The sequence below is a fragment of the Cavia porcellus genome, unplaced genomic scaffold, assembly GCF_034190915.1.
Source record: "Cavia porcellus strain 051 isolate PalLab524CR breed Dunkin Hartley unplaced genomic scaffold, mCavPor4.1 scaffold_5, whole genome shotgun sequence".
In the NCBI taxonomy this organism is placed as follows: domain Eukaryota; kingdom Metazoa; phylum Chordata; class Mammalia; order Rodentia; family Caviidae; genus Cavia; species Cavia porcellus.
In genome coordinates this window covers 16,967,405-16,991,503 of record NW_026947488.1, presented here as the reverse complement: position 1 = coordinate 16,991,503, position 24,099 = coordinate 16,967,405, and the positions used below count along the sequence as shown (strand labels likewise).

General features: G+C 37.8%; 1 protein-coding gene across 3 annotated transcripts in view; it reads left to right on the top strand.

Annotated features, from left to right (window-relative positions):
* Stk4 (serine/threonine kinase 4) overlaps positions 1-24,099 on the top strand; it is a 103,965-nt gene that overhangs the window by 16,922 nt on the left and 62,944 nt on the right. For all 3 annotated transcript variants that reach the window (XM_003467679.5, XM_063248279.1, XM_063248280.1), the window contains exons 5-9: positions 9,194-9,358; positions 13,340-13,507; positions 14,970-15,107; positions 16,263-16,391; positions 17,073-17,259. In XM_003467679.5, the coding sequence (XP_003467727.1) occupies positions 9,194-9,358; positions 13,340-13,507; positions 14,970-15,107; positions 16,263-16,391; positions 17,073-17,259 (787 nt within the window). The remainder of the gene's footprint in view (positions 1-9,193; positions 9,359-13,339; positions 13,508-14,969; positions 15,108-16,262; positions 16,392-17,072; positions 17,260-24,099) is intronic.

Genomic DNA, 24,099 nt, shown 5'->3' with positions numbered 1-24,099 from the left:
ACTTTGCCAGAAGTGTTTGTCTGGATTTTAGTGAAAACTCTTTATTACCTCTGTGACCTTTGTCACAAATTACCTTTCTGTGCTTCATCTTCATTATTATTATTATTATTATTTTAGTTTTTTGAGACAGAGTCTCTGAATAGTCCAGGCTGGTGTCAAATGCATAGCAGTCTTCCTGCCTCAGCGTCCCAATTGCTGGGATTACAGATGTATGGCATTGTGCCCAGCTGCTCAGCTTCATTGTTTATAAAGTAGTGGTAATAATATTAGTACTTATACCTCATTTAGTAGTTTTTTTTTTCCAAGTTCATTTTATTCATAGATACAAAGAAAAAAAGAAGAAAAAAACAACATAATTTTAAAAGTACATCAGTCAGGTATGTACATTGTGCATTGACATCCCCAAATCATTCATCCAGAGCACAAGACACCTGTCTTCAGTTGTCCGAACAACACTAGTCAAATCTTTCCTTTTAGCAAACTCAGAGAAATCAGTAGTATAACTATCTGAACTATTTTTATATACATATACATACACTTTTTTATTTGTCACACTGGTTTAGCTTTCTTTTCTTTTTCTAGAAGTTTGAAGTTCAACATTAAGTTGTTTACATGTGTTTGCTCTGTTTTCCTGATATGGGGATTTACTGCTATAAATTTCCCTCTTATGACTGCTTTCATTGTGTCCCAAAAGTTTTGGTATGTTGTATTGTCATTATTATTCAACTATAAAAACTGTCTAATTTCTTCTTTAATTTCATCTGTGACCTTGTTCAGGAAGGTGCTATTTAATTTCCATGTGTTTATGAAGTTCTTGCGGTTTCCTTTGGCATGGCTTTCCAATTTCATTGGTCTGATAGTATGCATGGGATAATTTCCGTTCCTTTATATTTACTTAAGCATATTCTATGAGCCAGTATATGGTGTATTTTGGAGAATGTCCCATGTGCAGCTGAGAAGACTGTGTATTCTGATGTTATGGGGTGGAATACTCTATAGACATCTAAGTCCATTTGTATAAAAGTTTGATTTAGTTCTAATATTATATTACTGATTTTTTTGTCTGGTTGATCTGTCTTTTTGTGATAATAGGGTATTGAGGTCTCCACAAGAATTGTAGTAGGGCTTATTTGATTTTCCATGTCCTTTAGTAACTTTTATATGTCTGGGTACACGGTATTTGTAGCATATATATTTATGATTGTTGTCTCTTCCTCTTGGATTGTTCCCTTTATGAGGATGTAGTGACCTTTTTTTATCTCTCTTAATCAGTACTGGCTTGAAATTCACTTTGTCTGCAAATAGAATAGTTACCCCTGCTTTTTTCTGAATTCCTGTTGCATAAAGTATTGTTTTCCATCCTTTGACTTTCAGTCTGTGAATTTCTTTTTGAATTAAATGTGTTTCTTCTATGTAGCATATTGTTAGATCTTGCTTCTTGATCCATTCTACCAGTCTGTGTGTTTTGACTGGTGAACTGAGACTATTAACACTAATGGTTAAAACTGCTCTATATTGATTTATCCTTGTCATGTTATTTTCCTGCTGTTGGCTGCCCCCTTTTTTTCTTCCCTCTAATTGTTTGCCTTTCCTGGTGGATTCTTTCTGTTGAGGTTCATGGAGCTATATAGTCCTTATTATTTCTTTCTAGAATGTCCTTCAGAACATTTTGGAGTGCATGTTTCCTGGTTATAAATTTCCTCAGATGTTCTTTGTGATGGAAGTATCTTATTTTTCCATCAGTTTTGAAAGACAGTCTTGCAGGATACATCAATCTGGGTTGAAAGTTGTTTTCCTTTAGAATGTGGAGTACTTCACTCCAAGTTTTCCGTGACTTGAGAGTTTGTGCTAAGAAGTCTGCTGTGATTCTGATGGGCTTTCCTTTAGAGTTGATTTGTTTCTTTTCCCTAACAACTTTAGACAGGGTCTCACTATGCAGTGCAGACTGGCCTTGAGCTTAACTTTGTAGCTCAGGCTGGTCTTAGACTCACAACAATCCTCCTGCCTCAGCCTCCCAAGTGCTGGGATTAGAGGAATGTGCCACCATGCTTGGTTTATCCTAACAGCTTTTAAGATTCTATTCTTTTTATATATCTATCTATCTATCTATCTATCTATATATTTTTTGTCTTTTTCCTTTTTATCGGTACCAGGGATCGAACTCACGACTGCCTGCTTGCAAGGCAGGCGCTTATGCCGCTGAGCTAAATCCCCAGCCCCAAGATTCTATTCTTGTGTTGAATTTCTGGAATCTTGACTATGATATGCCTGGATGTAGATTTTTTTTTTTTGATTACTGCTAATTGGAGTTCTGTATATATCATTTATTTCTATGTCAAATTCTTTTTCTCTAATAGGAAAATATACTGTCACAATGTGAGCATGTTTTTAATGTCATTTGTGGTATTTCCTGCTTGTTATTTAACTCCAATTAATCTTTAAATTATTCTTTGTCTTATCTAGTAGCTGCTGGATTGATTTCTCATATTCCTTTGCTAGTTTTTTTTTTTTTTCTTTTTCCTTTTTCCTTTTTATCGGTACCAGGGATCGAACTCATGACTGCCTGCTTGCAAGGCAAGGCGCTTATGCCGCTCAGCTAAATCCCCAGCCCCTCCTTTGCTAGTTTTGAGAAATCTTTCTTTTCCTACTCGCTAACTGCAAGCCTGTCTTCAATATCTGAGATCCTGTCCTCACATTGGCGTAATCTGCTTCAAATACTTTTCAGTGGAGTTTTTATTCTCCTGGATGTCTGCTTGAATCTGCTTTATGGATTCCATTTGTTTCTGATGTTGCACTTGCATAATTTGCCTAAGCTCATCTATTTTTTTTGTCTGTGTCTGCTTTAACATCGCTAAGCGTGGTGTGTATTTTGGTAATCTCTGTAGTTATTTGAGCGATTACTTCTGATTTCATTTTTTCTAAAGCCTCATTCAGTTGCTTTGTTGTTACCACTTCAGAGGGACCTGGTTGGGGACTTTCAGATTGTCTCACCTCATTGCCCCCAGGTTTGCCTTTGGTGAACTGGATGTCTGGGGTTGCATCTTGTTTAAGTGTCTTACCTCTTTTCTTTTTTAGTTAATTCCTGGAGTGATGCTTGTAAGTTGCCTATGGTGTGTTGCTTTATCCATAGTATTTAGGATACACTTAGGTAATGATTACTTCTGAGAGGTATCTTCCAGTGTAGCTAGTTTTTGGGTTTTGAGTCTGTTGGAAGATTTTACCTCTTCAGTTTGTTGGAGATAAAAAGTTGCTGCTCATTTGGCCTAGTCCCTAGTTCTTTGGCACATATGAATTAGATTTGTGATTGTATATATAACAAAATGTAAAACAAACCAGTTAATTATATGCAATATGTAAGTCCACAATATGTCAATTTTACCCTTGAGTTTAAAACCTAAAATGGATTAAGGAGGAAATATGTGGAAAAAGTGAGAAAAAGATTACAAGTACGGTTGGAGGACAAAGATGGCTCCCACCAATTTAGGGAAACTGGTGCAAAAGCCTGAAAGAAAAGAAAGATGGAGGAGATGAAAGGCAGAACAAAACAGAACCATACCACAAAGAGGATAGGAACCACTCTCACACTCTGAAAAAAACCCAATGAAACAGAAAGAGAAATAAACGAAATAAAACAAAACAAACAAAAGAAAAAACAGGGAAAAAAAAAACCCACAAAGCGTCCTCTTCCAGGATTCTCTCTGATTTACTAGTAGCCTGAGGAGACCGAGGTCTGAATCGTGCCACTGTACGCCAGCCTTTGCTTTAAGGCAGAGTAGCAGGTGACCTTAGCAGGCCTGCCCGAGGGCAGACTTTCTGGGCTCGCCACAGCCCAAGCAGTGTCCACAGCTCTGTGCCCGGCCGGGAGCTGCTGGAGGAAGCCGGCAGCAGTTCGTTCAGGCTTATCTGATCCAACTCCAAAGTGGCTCCCGGCTAATGCTCTCTGCTGTGGGGACTGAGTCCTGTGCACTCACCACCAGCCAGTGCCGTCTTCCACATCCACTGCTCCCTTCCACTGCCATGTTTTTCTGCGGAGGGCCCTGGGGCCCCCAGCCGCCACCATCACCGTGACCGACTGACTGTGTGTCCCCAGGTCCAACAGCTCCTCCACGCAGTCAGTCCGGCTCTGGGTGAAGGCACCGCCAGCTGCCGCCTTCTTGTTCGTTGAAGTTTTACTTTTTACTCTCTCCATGGGCTTCAGTTCACGTTTCATATTCTTCCTCGGTCCTGGGGATTCACTTCCCTCCTTCTTGTCTTCCTCACAATGCTGCACTCCAGCGTCTGGACAGTGACTTGCAGAGAGGCTGCTTCCACTGCCACTTACTGCTCCGCCATCTTCCTGGAAGTCCCACATTTAGCAGTTTTGTAAGGAGAACATGAGATTACAAAAATAATACCTCGTGCAGATTCAATACTTAGAAATGATTACGTATTTTTAATAGTAGTGGCATATTTCCTGGCTTACAATAGGTACTTAATAAATTTTGTTGGTTGATTCTGTGTTAGATATTAAAACTATTGTTAACCATAGTGTGTATGTAATCATTAAGCTTTTATTTATTTATTTATTTGGGTGTTTTTTTTTTTTTTTTTTTTTTTTGCCTTTTTGAGGCAGGGTCTCTGTGGTTCAGGCTGGCCTGGAATTCACAGTGATCCTACTGCCTTAGCATCTCACCATACTGCGAAAATTACAGGAATGGACTGTCACCCCAGGCAAGCCTTCTGTCATTTGATCTCTTGATGCTGTTGTTGCTGGGGATTAAGCCCGGGGCCTTGATGTGCTAGGCCATTGCGGCTTTTTGTGTAATCTTTTTTTTTAATTTAAGGAGAAAAAGAAAAAAAAATAGAAAAAGGGTACAAGTTATACAGAGTTTCAGAAAACAAACAGTAGGAAATCACTAGTTAATAGATTACATATTGTTATCTTAGAAATAGTTGTTCAAGTTACAAAATTAAAGCATATAAAGTGGACTTTCAAACAGTGCGACTGGAAACAGTTTTGTTCAATGATACAACAAAACTCAGCAATATAGGTTATCTATCTTATACACTTAAATATATATGCAGTTATATTCTTTAGAGCACTTTCTTTTCCTTTCTTTTGTACACTGAGAATTACACATTTTAGGTTTTATTACTCCCACAGTTGTTATTGCTTTCTTTTGAAGAGAGTAAAACCAAATGTGCCATAACAGAACAGAGTCAGTCAAATCAAAAGGATGGACATAGTAGATAATGTAAAAACAAAATACTAGATGATCAACAATGGTTACCATACTGCCTCTTGCTATCTTAAAAAGAATTGCCTATATTATCAGTTATAATAAAATTGAACAAAACAGTAAAGAATAAAACCAAAACATTGGAGATATTACAGGACTTTAAAAGAAGATAATGGTCAACCGGAATGGGCATCATAATGAATCTTATTGTTTTCACAGTTTTGCCTATACTTTCGAACTTGGTACTATCAAGCAAAGCAGAATAGAGGAAAAAGCAAGATGGTGAGGGCTATACAGGGTTTCAAATCAAGTTAATAGGAAATCAAAGTGGTTTACTATAATGTTTCCTGCTATTTTTTTTATTTTTCCCTTAATTAAAAAGATAATAAAAAAGTAAATAATTTTAAAAAAAGGAGATTGAGATAAAAGAGGGCATAACAACAAAACAGCGCAGGTCAAAGCATAACTATTTAAGCAAAATAGTGTTTCACCACAAGATATACTGACATAAAAGTAGTTACCATAGTGTCTCTTTCCTTGAAATCTTTGAGTATAACTTCATATACTGTAGCACCAAACATATCAAGACAATGTAAAACCATTCAAGAGAATGACAGTATTACAGGGTATTTAGAACCAACTATCAGAAAATGAACAATGGTTTCTGTATAATCTCCTTGTGTATAGAAGTTTTTGCTTATATCATCACATATAATAAAATCCAGTAAGATACAACCTGTTAAGACCGATGGAGACAGAAGAATAAAAGCTTGATGGGACTTCAAAGCAAGGTGATACTAAATGAGCACTAACTATTATGATGTCTTGTTTTCTCCAAAATAGATGTTCCTACCATCTAATCTTCTCTACCTCATTTCTGTTGAGCTCTTTTTCTGTCATTAGTTGTCAGTTTGTCTTCTTCATTTTGCTTTCTGCTCCATTCATTGTGGCCTCTCTGCCACTATTTCTAGAATCTTGGTATTTTTCTTTTTTAGAATATCCTGCAGTATTCTCTGTAGAGTTGCATTGGTGGTTGCAAATTCCCCTGGTTCCTCTTTATCCTGGAAGCACCTTGTTTTTCCATTAATTTCTAGGGACAGTTGTGCAGGATATATCAATCTTGGCTGGAGGTTATTATCTTTCAAAGCTTGAATTATTTCCTCCCATGCTCTTCGTGATTTGATAGTTTGTGCCGAGAAGTCTGCTGTAATTTTGATGGGTGTTTCCTTGTAAGTGATTGTTTCTTGTCTCTGACGGCTTTTAGTATTCTGTTCTTATATTGGATTTCTGGAATTTTGATTATTATATGCCTGGGTGTAGCTCTGTTTGGGTTGTAGGTGGCTGGGGTCCTGTATGCTTCATACATCTGAGTATCTTTACCTTTTGCTAAATTAGGGAAATTTTCTTGCATTATTTCTGTGAATAGCTTTTGTAGTCCATTTGTTTGTGTCCCTACTTCTTCTTTTATATTCTTAATTCTTTTTTTTTTTTTTTTTTTTGTCTTTTTCGTTTTTATCCGTACCAGGGATCGAACTCACGACTGCCTGCTTGCAAGGCAGGCGCTTATGTCGCTGAGCTAAATCCCCAGCCCCCATGTTCTTAATTCTTAAGTTGTAGATCCTGTTATCATCTTCTAGCCTTTGTATTATTGCTGTTTGTTTTCTTGTTATTTTTAAGAAGTTGTTCATTTCATGCTCCCGTATTGCAAATCTGCCCTCCAATTCAGATAATCTACCCTTAGTTTCTTTCAAGCTGTTACGCCAGCTTTCGATAGAGTTTTTAGTTTCCTGGTAATCTCTTTGAACCTGCTCCACGTATTCTATATTTTCTCTATTTTCTCCATCAAACAATTCTCCTCTTTTTTTCTGTTCTTCCATTCTACCATCTGTTTTTTCTTAGCATTTCTCTAACTATTCTACTTATATGTTGCTTTGTTTCATTAAATACTTCATTTTTAAACTCGTCTATGAGGCTCTGGAGATATTGCTTTATGTCTATTGGTGCCATGTCTGATATTGCATATTTTCTGTCTTCCTTTACGTTTCCCTTTCCTGGATCAGTGTTCTCAGGATTGGGGACTGAGGACCCTTTCTTGTTGCTTCCTCTTCCCATACTTTTTGTTCCTTCCATACAATTGAATGTAGGAGGTCCAATTTTTTTCTCTTTGTCGGTTACAGTTTGTTTGAATTGCGCCGGCTAGGTGTTTCCACCCACTGCAGTGTACTAGGGAGACACAGACTTTGGCAGCCTATGCGGGGCCCACCACTCCAGGTCAACCTACCGAAGGCTTCACTGCTAGGGTGCACCTCCAGGTGCTGGGAGCTGGTTTGTGCTAGCCTACTGGGTCTTAGTCATCGGCGTCACGCAGGCCAGGCACTCCCCACCAATCCCGCTTGAGAGGGGAATATGTGGCTAATGTCACTGCAGTGTTCTGTTCTGGCAAGTCTGCCTGGTCCCAGTATTTCCTTTGCTGGAGCCTCCTACTGTATGAAAGGGTCCCTGTTCTGTTCACTCACCACAAGTCCATGTAGGGCTCCCTGCTAGTCCTGCTCTCAACTCCGTTCACAGATTCCCGCCCTTAGAGTTTTCACGAGTCTCTCTCCCTGCCCAGCAGATTTGGACGCAGCAGCGGCGGCAGGAAATTCAAATTGCGGCTTCCAGTGGCGCGGGTTCTAGCTTCCCGCACTGAGATTTTATCTGTTCCTGGTATAGCACCAGAATTGGATTTCCAGTTGGTTTCTCTTAGCTTAGTTCATTCCTGGGTCGGTAGGGTATATCTCCCCTTGCTTAGGATTCCTTGTACTGCACCATTTCTGGATTTTAAGCGGGGTATCTCAGAGAGCCTCGGTAGCTGCTGCTATCTATCCGCCATGTTCTCCCCTTTTTGTGTAATCTTAAAAATGATACTTCTATTTTATATATTGAGAAATTGAGGCTAATAGGAATTCAGTAACTTGCTTCAGTCAGCTATAGAGTTGAGAGTAAAGAGTAGGCTTTTCTACACTTTTTCTGCCATGTACACTTCTTTCTGAATGTCAGTTATATCACTATGTATATCTAAAATGGGCCCCAAAAAATGATTTTTAAAAAAAAGAGAGGAGAGGGGCTGGGGATTTAGCTCAGCGGCATAAGCACCTGCCTTGCAAGCAGGTGGTTGTGAGTTCAATCCTCGGTACTGGAAAAAAGAAAAAGAGGAGAGAAAAGTGGAAAAAAATGTGAGTTGTTTGTTACAGGGGAACCATATGAGAGTTTGTTAATAGACTGCATTTATTTAGAACTTTGGTTAAAACTCCACAAAGTTAACGCTGGTCTGATCAGATAATCTGTGCTACTGTTCGGTGTTTTCAGTTTCACTTAGCTATCTTAGCTATCATCATTCAACATTTATTTTTTGCACTGCCTGTTATTTGCATGATCTCATTGTTGGTGTTAGGAATACAAAAGTAGGGGAGGAAAATAGGAAAAGAAATTGAGATGTATCATGTACATATACCAACCCCTCACAAGGAATGTAAACATTATGTACTACATACATGAACTAATACAGGAAATGATCTGAAAAAAAGAGAATGCCAAAGTAAACAAATCAAAAACATTTTAATGCATGTTATGTTCCTAATACAGAAGACTCATACTAGTAAGTATGTGAATAATGTATATCAGATGATGTACTGCACTGACTAAGATAAGGGAACAGAGTGAGTTGGGTGAGTAGGAGGGTGACAAGTAGGGAAGAGATAGAATGAGTTGGGTTTTGAAATGTTCTGCTTATGATACTTGCTAGATACTCAGAAATGTAGGCAGATCTGATGTGTAGGTCAGGAACTATCATTTTGGGTACTGTTAGCATATACATACAAGCAGTCAGATGCTCACATGTTAAGTAAGATCTTATGTTTATAGTTTGAATCTAACTTTTCTTTTTCAAATATGTGATGTAAAAATAGGATTTGAGCTTCTCATTCTTTTTTTAGTTAACAGAAGATGAGATAGCTACAATATTGCAGTCAACTCTCAAAGGCCTGGAATACCTTCATTTTATGAGAAAAATACACCGAGATATTAAGGCAGGAAACATCTTGCTAAATACAGAAGGACATGCAAAGCTTGCAGATTTTGGAGTAGCAGGTCAACTTACAGTAAGTAAATATGGTATTTGTATTAATATTTTCAGCTTTGTTCTGAGGGATCAGTTCCTTTTACTTATCTTTAAAACATAATTGAAGGGGGCTGGGGATTTAGCTCAATGGCATAAGCGCCTGCCTTGCAAGTGTGTGGTTGTGAGTTCGATCCCTGGTACTGAAAAAAAAACGAAAACTTAATTGAAGGCCAGGCATGGTGGTTCACGCGGCGTTGTAAGTTCAAGACGATCCTAGGCTACAAAGAGAGCTCAAGGACAGCCTGAACTGCATAGAGAGACCCTGTCTCAAAAAAGACCCCCCTCAAAAATTGAATTAATTGTGTTAGTAAAACAGTATAGAATCTACCAATAGGTTACAAGAAAGCTAATAAATTATTTCATATCCTTTCTATTGTTCAGGTCACATTATTTAACTTCTTAAAATTTTTTCATAAAAATGAAAACTGAAAAAAATGATTGAATATTGGTTTAAATTCAGTTGGGCTAATAAGCATATTTATAAATGGAAGAAAACTTAAATACGTGCTGCTTTCCTTACGTAAGGCATAATAACATGTCATTCAGCTTCTAAGTAGTGTTGAACAGTTACTTTACTGAAGACATTCTCACTTGGTTTCAGCACTGTCTGTTTCTCCTTCTGTCTCAGTAGTGCATGGCAGTGAAAAAAGAAAAACAGCTTCAAAACAGGAAGTCTAGAATTTATCTGATTTTGTAAAATACCCAAGAATATGTGAAAATGTATACAAAAAAACCAGAAATAGTTGTAGACAAATGTACTAACATTTGCAGCTATATTATATATTAGGTAATTGGCATTGTGTGCAATTTTTACTTTGTAAAATTATTTTTTTAAGACAAAGTCTCACTATGTCATTTAATCTGGCCTTGAACTTGCTTATATAGCCTAGCTAGCCTCAAATTCATAGTGATTCTCTTACCTCAGCCTCCCAAGTGTTGGGATTATGGGCATGTACCATCATGCCTAACTCTGTTTGTTTATTTTAAAGAGGATAAAACCAAGCAAAATAAAACAATAAAACCAATCAAAATAAAGTAGTATAGGTGATACAGGACTTCAAAATCTTTCAAAATCAACCTACCATATTCCTTTTATTGTTTTCAAAATAGCTGCAGATACCTTCAGACATAATAAAAATCAAGCAGAACAAAACAGAATAGAAAAAAACAAAACAGTGTATGCAGTAACAGACTTCAATCCAGTATAGCTGCTATAGTATGTCTTGCTATCTTTTAAATAGCTACTTACACCATCAGATTTAACATAAACAAAACAAAAGAGAATAAAACCCAACAGAGTAAAACAATGAAAGTGCTGTGGTTTCCAGGTGGGGATCACCTCCTGGTGAGGCCTTGTTCTCTTCCCTGCAGTCCCAGTCCAAAATGGTGCTGACTACAGAGAGCTTGGGTGTGGCTGTCCCCACTTCAGCAGCAGCCCGCTCATGGCACTGGTTTCCAGGCAGGGATCACCGTGTGAGGCCTGGTTCTCTCTCCTTGCAGTCCACCTCAGTTTGTATTTTTTAATTCAAAATCTATCTATGACATGTTTGGGAGACTTATAGATATTACAGTAGCACAGAAATTGCTTTAATGTCCTAAACAAGTTAGAAGTTTATTCAGTATTGTGATTTGTGCACTCTTCAAATATTATAAGTAAATCATATCAAACAATACTACATAAGCTACAGTTTGAAGGAAATCAAGTTTAAACATGTAGCCTTTTGATGCTATGTAAAAACATAATATTAAAATTAAAAATGCCCATTATATTATATGTGTATGTACATATGCCATAGTCTGTTTTTGGGCTTTCTGTAACTCTAATATTATACTAAAATAACTTTATAATATAAACCTAGATGAGACTAGTATCCAATCATTTAAGTCTCAAAAAATTCATACATATTATCTAAATATGTATCTATTTCTAATTAAATAATTAATGAAAACTTTTCAGCTACCATCATACAAAAACACCCCTGAAAAAAAAAAAAAAAAAAAACACCCCTGCACATTTGAGTTTCAGAACTAAGGAAATGACTAAGCAGTAAGTTATTTCCTATGTTAGCTTTTCACATAGGAGCGATGGAGAGAGATCACTTCAGAAATGTTACATGTCATCTACTCTTAAATGGCATAACCTAATTAAGCTACAGGCATTTCAGAAGGAACAAACATGGGTGATGATGATGGAATGTCCTTTTTCATCGTTAGTTCTGTTTAGAAGTCCTCCTTTTAAAGTACAGGAACCGTTAAAAATTCTCTTTTAGCAGGGCTGTGTCATTATGGAAAAATGTGCAAGTGGTTATTTGCTGTAATGCGTATTATCTCCATATGTTCTTTCATCCACAAACTAAAACTTTTTTATATGTCATTTTTTTTGTATATTTGGGTTTTTTTTTTTTTTTTTTTTTTGGTCTTTTGCCTTTTTATCGGTACTAGGGATCGAACTCATGACTGCCTGCTTGCAAGGCAGGGACTTATGCCGCTGAGCTAAATCCCCTGCCCCTATATTTGGGTTTTTTTGAGACATGCTTTTACTATAGTCCAGGCTGGCTACATTTCCTATGTAGTCCAGGCCGGCTTTGAACTTGTGATTCTCCTGCCTCAGTCTGCCGAGTGCTGGTATTACAGCCAGGTATACTGTACCTGGCTATATATATAAGCTTGAAAATCTTTTCCTGACTGCACACTTATTATAAGTGTCATCAGAATGTTACAGAAGTGTATGTATGTAGGACGGAAAGTAAAAGTCCACGGTGATTCTGCCTTTTAGATGTATAACTACTGTTAATGCTTTGCTGTATATTATTCATGATTTTCTTTTTGCTCTGCAGTAACATTTTTTCTTATTATTATCTTATGTTATTGTCTTTGTTTTGCTTTTACAAAAACAGGTCTATGTTATATATAGTTTTGCAACCTATTTTTGTTTTACAGTATATCACATTTTTTCTTCACAGTATTCACATTTTAGCTTCACAATATATACATTTTTTTTCCAAGGTAAACAAAAATACATGTCTTTTGTTTCTGTGTGTGTGTGTGCGCGCGCGCGCGCATGCTTGTGGTGCTAAGGATTGAACTGAGGGCCTAGAGCAGCATGCCAGAAAAGTGTTGTACTGCTGCTGTATTTTCAGGGGTCCTCCGTCCTCTTTTTTTTCCTTTTTAATGTGGTATTTCAATATATGGCCACTTACTGAATATTTTCCCTGTCTCCTCCCTCAGTTACAAACATTTCTACAAAATTTGCATATCTCTTGGGACACTTACATGTAAAACAGATTTCTCCAAGTAGATATGGATCAAAGTATATGAATATTTAAATGTTTAATGAGTATTGCAGTATGCCTACAAAAATAGAGTATGAAAATTTATACTCCATTGACATTGTGTTTTGGGTTCGGGTTTTATATGCTATTATTGTTCATTCATTCATTTATTTGTTTAGAGGAAAAATCTTGCTGTGTGTAGTTCAGGTTGGCCTTGAACTTACCATGAGGCTCAGGCAGACCTCAAACTTACAGTGGTCTTCTTGCCTCAGTTTTCCAGTGCTACGATTATAATATGTGCATCTCCACTCCCAGCTTATATGTTATTGTTAGTGCTAGTTACTAATTTAAAGTTTTATCTTACTTTGTGTTTAACAATTAAGAATCTTTTTGTTTCATGGTTATTTGAATTTCTCTTATGAATTCCTAGTTGCGGGTTTTGTACAGATTTTAATTACAAGGCCTTGTCTTTTTGAGATGGTCTCACTGTGCAGTTCAGGGTGGCCTTGAGCTCACTTCATAAGCCAGGCTGGCCTTGAACTTGCAGTGATTCTCCTGCTTCAGTCTCCTGAGTGCTAGGATTACATACATGCGCTGCCAACCCAGCTAAAGTCTTTTTATTATTGGGAAAATCTCTTTTTGTCATTACTTACAATGCTTAGTAGTAGACTCTCCTCTTTCTCTTTTAGGATACCATGGCCAAGAGGAATACAGTGATAGGAACACCATTTTGGATGGCTCCAGAAGTGATTCAGGAAATTGGGTACAACTGCGTGGCAGACATCTGGTCTCTGGGAATAACTGCCATAGAAATGGCTGAAGGAAAGCCCCCGTATGCTGATATCCATCCAATGAGGGTAAGGAAATGGATGGAGCACCAGTGGGGTTAGTTCAGTGATGTACTTGGTAAAGTTCCAAGCAATAATTTAAGTAAGTGTAATGTTGTTGTGTCATTGTAGATGATACAGTTCCACTGATGGCACATAATCACTAAAGTGCAACCCACCTGTCTCTATTCCAAGAAGCTGTATGTTAGGGTACTATCATAAAGAGTACATTATAGATTGTAAAAAACAAACAAAAAGAAGTTGTATGTGAATAGAACTGGCAGGACATCGGGTACAGAAATCTTGTTTGACTTGTATAATTATGTATACATTTTAGGCACCGTTCTAACATGGTAACATTAACTGGAGCTGAGTAGGGATTGTCTCCTTTATGGGCTTTTCACCTAGTTCCCGTGCTTCCTTATTGTATTACTAAGTAAGTTATGTTTTTAGATTTAAAGAATATAATTTAAGTTGCTTATTGCAAAGGGTTTTATCTTTCAAAAACTGACTCTTCTTTTGAAAATTCAAGTGTCTTTCAATAGATTTTTTTTTTTGTCTTTTTGAGACAGAGTCTCACTATGAAGTTAAGGCTGGTCTTGGGCTCACTTTTTAGCCCAGGCTGGTCTCAAACTTGCAAATGTTTCACCTGCCTCAGCCTCCCAAGTGCTGGGATTATAGGAGTGCACCACCATGCCTGGCTTTTGAAGTAGTTTGTTTTTGAAACAGAGTCCCACTATGTGGTTCAGGCTGACCTGGAGCTGGAGTCACTATGTAGCCCAGGCTGGCCTTGAACTCACTGTGATTCTTCTGCCTCAGTGTCCTGAGCAATGGGATTATAGGCATGTGCCATCATGGCTGGCTTTGAAGTAGAATTTGACTGATGCAGTGAGGTGATTTTTAAGTCTTTATTTTTCCCAAGAATTTTGATTTGTCTTAGCTTGGAGCTTACCTTGTGATTTTGAGGCTTCTTGGTTGATCATCTTAGCTGACATCTGCTGTTGTGATTAAAAAATAAAAAGGCTAGGGCTGTAACTCAGCAGCACAGCACCTGCCTGTCAAACGTGAGGTCTTAAGTTTGATTCCCTGTCGTCCCCTCCCCAAAATAGTGTTGTAGTGACTTTGAAGGAAGCAGGAAATTAGACAGTGAGGTTATTTTCAATATATGGGTACTTGTAGGTGTTGCCTTTTACTTTGAAAGGCCATGTAATGTAGTTAGCGTAAAAAATAAAAAGCTTCATTGATACTGCCAAGGTTGGGGAAAATAATACATGCAAGAGAGGGAAAGGGAAGGAGAGAAATATATCAAGTTCTTTAGTCCCCGTTTTATACTTTAAGATGTTTAGACTTTGGATGGTGTTTGAATGGATTTATCAGTGGCTGTGAGAAAAATCATTTTACCAAGCTTCAATTGAAAATTATATTTTTGGTTATATTTTTGTTGGTGCATCACTTTCTTTTATTTTACCAACTTTTTTTTTTGTTTGTTTAGGCAATCTTCATGATTCCAACAAACCCTCCTCCCACATTCCGAAAGCCAGAGCTGTGGTCAGATAACTTCATGGATTTTGTGAAGCAGTGTCTTGTAAAGAGCCCTGAGCAGAGAGCCACAGCCACTCAACTCCTGCAGGTATGAGTCACCTTGTTGCCCCTCCGTTCGTTAACCTGCTGACCAGAGGATGCTTTCAGCTACCTGCATGCAGATGGTATTAATAATTCTTTTCCTGTCTAGATGGGATAATAATAAAAGTTCCTGGGCAGATATCTTCTGTATCCCAGCATGTACTGGGACATCTTTTTTAATCTTTGCAGTACGTAGAAAGCCTTGGAGGCCTTACCCTCTGACATGTGATGAGCTATAGAAAGTAGATTGCAAAGAAGAAAACAACCATATCAGAAAAACAAAAGGCAAGCCCCCAGAATAATTTCCACGCACAATTTTTACAGTAGAGATATGTGCTATAAACACAAACATAAGATAGTAGCAATATTAAAAAAAAACTTTGAAAAGAAAAACTTTGAAGTAATTTTTATTAATGAAACTTAGCAGTGTTCCTGTATTTCAGGTGTCTTTGCTGATTGACTAACACTTGAGTCTACATCTGCTAGGTATTTATGATCAGTTGTAGTAGCTGTGTTTTTATTCTGAAATCTTTTTTGCCCAAATATGTAATTGGAAATGCTATAGTGCATAGAATACAAAGAATAAGTGGGATGAGTAAATTACAGTGGTGCATGAACAGTATCTTTATTCCACTTAAGCTCCCCTCTTCTTCAGATTCACCTCCCCAAATCATTAGCCATTTTGCATACCTCCTGAAAAAAATGTTCAATATTATAGTGTAAAATGTACTCCGAGACATTTGAAAGGTGTGCAGAATACAGCACAGTTCATGGTTGTGCAGGGCCATTTCATACTTCACAGGATTGCTAGTATCTTTCCCTGCTCTCCCATGCTGTGTGTACTCTCCAAACACTGTAGCAGCAGTCTTCCAACACATTTACGAAACTTTATCTAGGAGGTGGGATGGCACCTTGTAGAGAATCTGTAGATTTGACAGAAGAAATGGCATAGGCATTCCAGCCTGGCTGAAAAAAGTGGGGAAAATCTGCATATGCATGTCTCTGCCCGGCATCATGAAGTAAGTATGGGTTAGCTGTTGTCCAAAGCATAGAAAGAAAAGTGTTCATTGATTAAGGCAACTGTCAACTACTCACTATGTGCCAGGGGTTTGGCTCTGTCACTGTATACGCTGTCTCCAGTGTTTCCACTTTGTTATTTAAGCACCCATTTGTCAAGAGTGCCAAAGGTGTGTCAATACTGCGGGACTTAATTAATGAAGCCATGGATGTGAAGCTGAAACGGCAGGAGGCCCAGCAGCGGGAAGTGGACCAGGATGATGACGAAAACTCAGTGAGTGGCAAGCTTTGCTGTCGTTTTCAGGCATTAAGGCTTCTTGTTTCATGATTGTCAGGACAAGTGAGATGAGTATGTGATGTTGGGTCGGCTTAGAGCTGGAAATTCTTCCTGCGGGACCTCAATCCAGGCTTGCCAGAGGATTTCTGAATCTGTGTGTTCTTCCCTTGGTACTTCCTGAAACACATTTAAATTTTACCACTTTTCCTCCATATTTTTTTTCGTCAGTTTTACTTTTTATTTGAGAGAAAAAGAATGCCCAAAACTTGGTTTTTCCAAATCTTGGTTTTTCTAAATCCTTTTGGAAAATCTAGGCTTTATAGTTAAATTGTAGCCTTTACCCGTATAGTCTTCACACCCTGACATTCCAAAGGTGCTCATGTCACCGTCTTAGGTCTATCTTACAAAACTCTAATGAGAATAGGGGAAGAAGAGGACCCTTTAGGTTAGATTTGCTGCTCTCCCATGGGTAAATGTAAGATCTTCTTTGGTTAAATAAGAATATTTTCAGTTCTATAGTATGAGTTTAGAACCAGAAGTGTCAAATCCAGAAATATCTGAACCAAGATAAATAGTAGTGATTCAGATAACCATAATTCAGGAATAGTAATTCATAATTCAGAGATTCAAAGTCTTGTGATCCAGTTAGCCCTGATTTGAGACTTTGTCCTTTCGCAGGAGGAAGATGAAATGGATTCTGGCACAATGGTTCGAGCAGTGGGTGATGAGATGGGCACTGTCCGAGTAGCCAGCACCATGAGCGATGGAGCTAATACCATGATTGAGCATGATGACACGTTGCCATCACAGCTGGGCACCATGGTGATCAATGCAGAAGACGAGGAAGAGGAAGGGACTATGAAAAGTAAGGCTCTGATGAAATACAGTAACTTCTCAAAGAACATGCATTTTATAGCAGATGGGCTCTCGTGACCCACGCATGCTCAGTTTTGAGTCTTCCTTCTGTCGCCACAACTGAAGGAGCTTACATTAGAGGGTCATGGTAGGGTCAGGAGGCTTGAGAGGGAAGGCTATCACGTGGACTCAGATAGGAAAGCATCAGCAGTGAGTTTTGTTTTTGAACCCAGCTACCCATTCTGTCATTGAATGTTGTCGTTCTAAAACATACCTTATTTTGATGCATGATTCACCTCAAATTGTGATGAAATTCTGATCCATTTACCATGCATATCTGTCGTTATTTACCGTGCATATCTGTAATTCATTTTAATGATGGTCTGTGTGTCTCATGCAGGTTTATCAAGTCAATCAATTACAGATGACTACAAGATTATACTTTCTACCAAGTCCTATACACTTCCCTCCCTTCCTCTTCTTTCTTCCCTCCCTCCCTTCCTTTCTCTATTCTTCCTTCCTTTCATTCCTTTATTTTCTTTTATTGACCAAGCTGGCTTTAAATTCTTAGGCTCAGATGATCCTCTGGCCTCAGCTTCCTGAATAGTTGGAACTACAGAAGTGTCCCACCATGGCTAGTTCTCTGCTTCTTTTCATATCTGGCTGATCCTTTTTGTGACTGAGGCCTAACTACTACTTTTTTTTTTTGGTCAGACCATCTTTTTATTGAACTGTTACTATGTTTCTTAGCTAGCTGGGCACTCCATGGTGCTATCGTCTTATGATGTTGTGAGGGTGCCAGTTGTTCACATTGCAGGGCACAGACTGGGCAGTCCCCAGGATTTCTGGTTCCGGAGAGTTCTCTGGCTAAAGACTGATGCCGCATCTGCTGGGCAATGTTGACAATCTCATCAAAAGTGGTATTTCCACTATGTTTAATGTTTTCTCCTTTTTTCTGTCTCTCGGTGGCTCCTTGAGGGCTTTGATGATCAGGGCAGAGGCAGACAGCACCACCTCAATCTGGGCCTCTGCAGCCTAACTTTTTGCTTGTATTCCGCTCCTGTCTTAGCATGCCATACTAACTAATGTCCTTCCCCTTATTCTGGGTATTACAGACCAACTCAGAATGCCAAATGATAATAATTGACTTGGATAGGTAAAAATTTAGCTTCAACTTTACATAGATTTAAAATAGTAAGTCTCTATGATCTTTTCATTACCTTTATTTTTCTTTCCTTTTAAAAATTTAAAGGCCTATTCTCTAAACTAGAGATTGACAACTGGCTCATGGGCCAAATCTGGTTTACCACCTGCTTTTGTTAATATAATTACATTGGAACACAGTCGTGGTCATTCATTTATGTGTTGTGTGTAGCTGTTTCTGTGCTAAAGAAGGAGAGTTGAGTAGCAATAGAGATGTTAAGACCTTATGTATTTGCTGTCTGACCCTTTATGGACAGACGGTTTACCAGGCTTCTTCTCTAGGCCCTCTGCTTTGTGGTTGGTTAATTCATTCAACAAATTTTTCTTCAGTGTTTCTTATGTTTTACATACTTTGCTAGGTGCTCAGGACAACAGGGAATGAAGCAGCAGTTTTTTCCCAGGAGGAACTCACTGAACAGTAGGGAAAAGGACCATTGTTTACAATTCACTGTATGAAATGAGTTAAAATGTACGGTAAGCCAAGGGCATTGTTGCAGCAGAGTGGCAGAGTAATTTAGACTGGGGCTCACTGAAAAATTCCTAGACTTGGTAGAAATTATAATCTTGTAGTCATCTATAATTGATTGACTTGATTGTCAGTACATAGGGTGAGTGGAGATATTCCAGGGGAGAGAACAGTGTACACAGGCTTGTAGGAAAGTGGTGGGTACGTTCCGGGGATAAGGCTTGTTTACTGTGGCTGGAGTAGATAGTTGCAGACCAAGGTTCTCAGGTGTCCCTGCTAATCTTCACTTTTTAGGTAATGATCTGTATGTGTATAATCAACTTCTTGTTTTCAAGGGAAAATATTTTCTTTTTGTTTTGGGGCTCAGGCCTAGTGTCTCTGTTTGGCTTCAGGTCAGAATTGCATTTGTGATAAAAGAATAGCTATAATGATGGTAGATTCATAAATTGGTATAATTTTTTTGGAATTTATGGGAATGAAGAATTTTAAAATTTCAGATCTTTTACCCGGTATATTCTTCTAAGAATCTGGTACAAATATAATTGAAGATAGAGATAAGAATCAAGAATTTTCCCAAACTTATAAGTGTTAAGAGAAAATCTGGATTAATTTAAATGTTCAAATGCAGTTGATTGGTCATGTGGTACATTTGTGATTATGGCATATACATTCCTTTAAAAAGCACTTAAAATCCTATTTTGAGGAACATTTACTGGAGAAATAAAAAGGAATCAAAATTATAGCATGACTGCAGTTTTGTAAGTGCAAACGGATAATATTGCATAGAAAAGAAACTGGAAAATGAAAAAAGAGGGAAATAAAAGTATTAAAAGTGGTCGAGGGATATGCTCAATGGCATAAGCACCTGCCTGACAAGCACAAGGTCCTAAATTCGATTCCTACTACCAAAGAAAAAAGTTAATACTCTTAGCTGATGTAGTCTTGAGCAATCTCAAACAAACTGAAGGACAAGTGGAGGGTAGCTGTCACTTTTCTCGTTGTTGGAACAAAATACTCAACACCCAAACTTAAGTAAGAAAAGGTTTATTTAACTCACACTTTGTAGAGGTTTCAGTTTATAATCAACTGGCTCTAAAATAGGGTAGCATAGCAGAGGGCCAACAGTTTAAGACAGCAAACAACAGCAAGAGCAACAGAGCAAAAAGATGGGGGAACAACCCTTTTTCCTTCTTTCTAAAAGCAGGCTACCTGCCCTAGAGCAGGTGTAGCACTGACACCATCTCCCTGCCCTCCTCTTGCACAGGTTTAGGAAGTTTACAAAGTGAGGCCCCTGGCCCCCTGCTGAGTCCCTTGGTTAAACTTCTCAAGTTGATACAATTCATCAACCATTACAATATCCTGGAGCTTTAACAGCCCCCCCTAGGGCATGTCCTTTACACCCCCGTATGTAGAACTACTAAATTATTTAGCTGAACTTCTAAACTTGTCAATTTAACACTGTATCAACCATTACACTGGTCAAGGTTGCTTGTCTAAGATAACAAGGTTTCTCAGTTTTTTGTGAAATACATGCGAAGGCAGAATGGCTTATAGACTGTCTACCAGAATACTTCATTTTGTTTGATGGTAAGGAAAACTCATTTTTGGGTGTGTGTCAGGGTTTGAACTCATGACCTTGTGCTTGCCAGGCAGGCATTTATGGCGCTGAGCTAAATCCCCAGCTGGAAAACTTACATTTTAGAAGTTTCCATTAGGTATCAGGTACTACTTTTATTTAAAATATATAAACAATTTTATTCTCACAAAAATTAAATAGCTACTTTAAAACTTTTGTAGTGTTAAAAACTAAAATACATAGCAAAAATTTCCATGTCTATTATGTAGAATTAACATACTGATATTTTTATTTTAGATGCATTTCACATGTTCTAAAAAAAACCATCTGTGACTTTACTGATGAAGTTAAGGTTCCCCAGCATCTCTTACTAATCACCTTAATCAAGAATTTGGTGTGTAATTTGCTATGCTTTGTTTCTATATTTTATTTCATATGTTTATGTCCATAAACAATACCTAGTGATGTTTTACTTTACACTTCTGGGGATTGGACCCAGGGTCTTCTGCTGAGCTACACTCCCAGCCCTTTTTTATAGTCAGTCAGGGTCTCACTAAGTCACTGAGTTGCCCGGTCTAGGCTTGAATTTGATATCCTTCTGCCTGGACCTTTGCACTGAGTTAAATCTCCAGCTCTTTTTGTTTGTTTAATTTTTGAGAGAGTGTGTTGCTAAGTTCTGTCCATGGGACTCAAACTTGTGATCCTTTGGCCTCAGGCTTCCAGAGTGTTTGGGGTTACAGGTGCACCCAACACCATGTTCAGCTCAGCTTGCTGTTTTTAGATAGGCACCTTTTTGAGATGGATCATTGCTCATCGGTAGATGGGAAGAATGTATCTAGTGTAGTGTATTGTAGATTCCTGTCTTGCTTGATACCAAGTTGTCTCTAGTTTTTTGCTATTAAAGCATGTCACTATATATTTCTTTCAGATACTCATTTCTTCAGGGTACAGTTCAAGAAGTCACATGCTTAGTCTCATGGCATAAACTCTTTGGTTTATATAGTTGGAATCCTCTGTATTGCTCTTTTAACTGAAATAATTTACACTTTACCTAGCAGTGGTTGAGACTTCTAATTTCTTGTGTCTTCTTCAATAATTGACATTGCTAGACCTTTTGCCGTTGTGAGGGATGTGAAATGTTCTTGTTTTTCATGAAATTGATATAAAAATTAATGGAGAGCACAACAGTATTTATATATGTAATAGTTTAAGAAATTAAAACATTACGAAAGTTCTCACTCTGTTCCCCCTTCTCAGTTGTCTTCCTCTCAGATCCACACCCCAGGTAACCACTTTATAGTTCCTCATTTGAATTTATTGTCTTTCTAGTTTCTTGAACTTAACACTTAGCCTTTTTATTTTAAATGTTAGAGGATTACTTTAAAATGGTATTGCACAAGTAGTGGTGTACAGTGTTGATGTGTATAGATTATGTTTGTCAGTTATATTTCAGGTTAATTCGTTTGTTGTGATACTGCTATTTGGACTTAGTTTTGTTCTCACTTTATGCTCTCTACTTGCCATGTTTTTCTCTTGGTACTTTTTCTCCCTTCTTTACTGTGTTGGCTTGATGGAGTCCTCACTAGACTCAACCTCCTACCTTCCCCCACCCCCCCTCTCTATTCTCTGCCACCAGCTGACAAAGTATATGCATAAGTATATGTCTGCTTAACTCTGTTTTTCTGTAAGTTCCAAAGTTACTACTTCTATCCTGTTTCTGATAAGAAAAAACACCTTAAAATGTCCTGCTTTTTCCCAAACTTCTCTGCCTTCTTTTGTTACTGCTGTGTATTTGTCTTGGTTCCATCTGGTTTAAAACTCACACATTAGCTACTATAATAATCATTGAGAGCCCACACTCAGATTTATGAACAGACTGAGCTACTAACAGCTTTGCTCCTTATGACTTCTTTCAAACCACTGTCTTGGGCTAGTTTTCTTCTGGAAGTACATCCTTGCAGTGAGGGTAAAATCGAAGGCCAACTCTCACAATTTAAATTCAGTGGGGAAAACAGCACAAAGCATGAGTGCTTTCAGAGCCGTGAATCTTCATTGTTTCTTCTGTTTTGAATACAGCTTATTGATCTATTTTCTCTTTGTACTTAGAATTTACATTTTCTAATTTATGTTGATAATATTAAGAATTCTGCTGTCATTATTGTTTCTAGGCAATTTAACTTTGCCTTGTTCACACTTTCCAGGATATTTGCTGTTCTGACTTAGTGTTATTAGGTTAGAGTTTTCTTGCTTTTCTAACTTGGTGATGTCTCTGCTTACTATAGTGACTCATGACTTAATCCAGTTTTTGGAAAGTCTCTTTAGTTTCTGTGTTATCTTTCTTCCATAGAACTTGTACTGTATATATTTGTACCTTCTTAATCTATTACCCATTTCTACTTTATATAATCTTTTAAATCTCTACCTGTCAGTTTCTGGTTATTTCCCTCAATTATGTCTTCTAGTTCTATAATTATTTTTTAGGTATGTCTAATATGTTTAACCCAGACATTGAATTTATTTCAGTGACTATATGTATTTGTTGGGTTCTGCAAGCAAAGCTAAATAAAGGGATGCACCCACTAATGGTTAGGAAAATGGCTGCCGCCGGGCCAGCATAAGCAAACCGCTTTTGTTGAGGGAAAGAACAAAGAGACTTATTGCGCATGCTTAGATTATATAACTTGTTTGCTTCTTGTCCTTACAGGACCTCATGTTTTTACCTTGGGGTGGGGAGAATGTTTCAAGGCCTGTACTTTTTCCCAAAGCGTTGTCCACCAGATATGACAAAATGGAGTCAGTGTGGCCTCTCGATATGTATTTTTATTCCTATAAGCTTTAGTTATTTTTAAATCTTTTTGTTTTTGTGTAGTATTTTTAAATTAATTTTTATTAGTATGTGGTTTATAATACATAATGATCATGATACTGTCTTATTTTCGTCTTATAAATTTTATTAATTTTTTTTCAACATTCAGTGTCACAATTTTAAAGTATCTTTCAGGTCAAGCTGTTGACTTCCTTGGCTTTAATTTACTGTTTTTTTTGTGTGTTTCTTATCTCTTACACTATTACATGTCTTCCTCTGTTTAGTAATTTTTGTTTGTGAGCTTAAGTGGGACTTACTTTCTTTGGAGACACCTTGTTTTTTTGTTGGGCTTTTGTTCCCCAATCCATGTGAGGTACTTCTTTCCAAAACAGTTTTAGATTCTTTCTCAAATCCATATTATATGTGTAGTGCAGGGGAAATGTTCTTTTATTTTTTATTTACTTATTCGTTGGTTTATTTAGTCATTTATTTTTGGTTTCTGGCTATGTAGCTCAGGCTGACCTTGAACTCGCTGTGGAAGGTAGGCTGACCTTGAACTCGCTGTGGAAGGTAGGCTGACCTTGAACTTGTGGCAGTCCTTTTGCCTCCAGAGTGCTGGGATTCCAGGTGTGCACCGCCATGCCTGGCTGGGGAGATAGAGTTTTAGAAGTTGATCCTTTCTACCCCTTATCTAAGCAAAAGTCATAGCTATGCCATCTCTTTCAGCTGTTTGCAGAGATGCTGTTTCTATACACTCTCTTTAAGGGAACAGCCTCAGAGAGGTTGTGGCTTGTTCCTA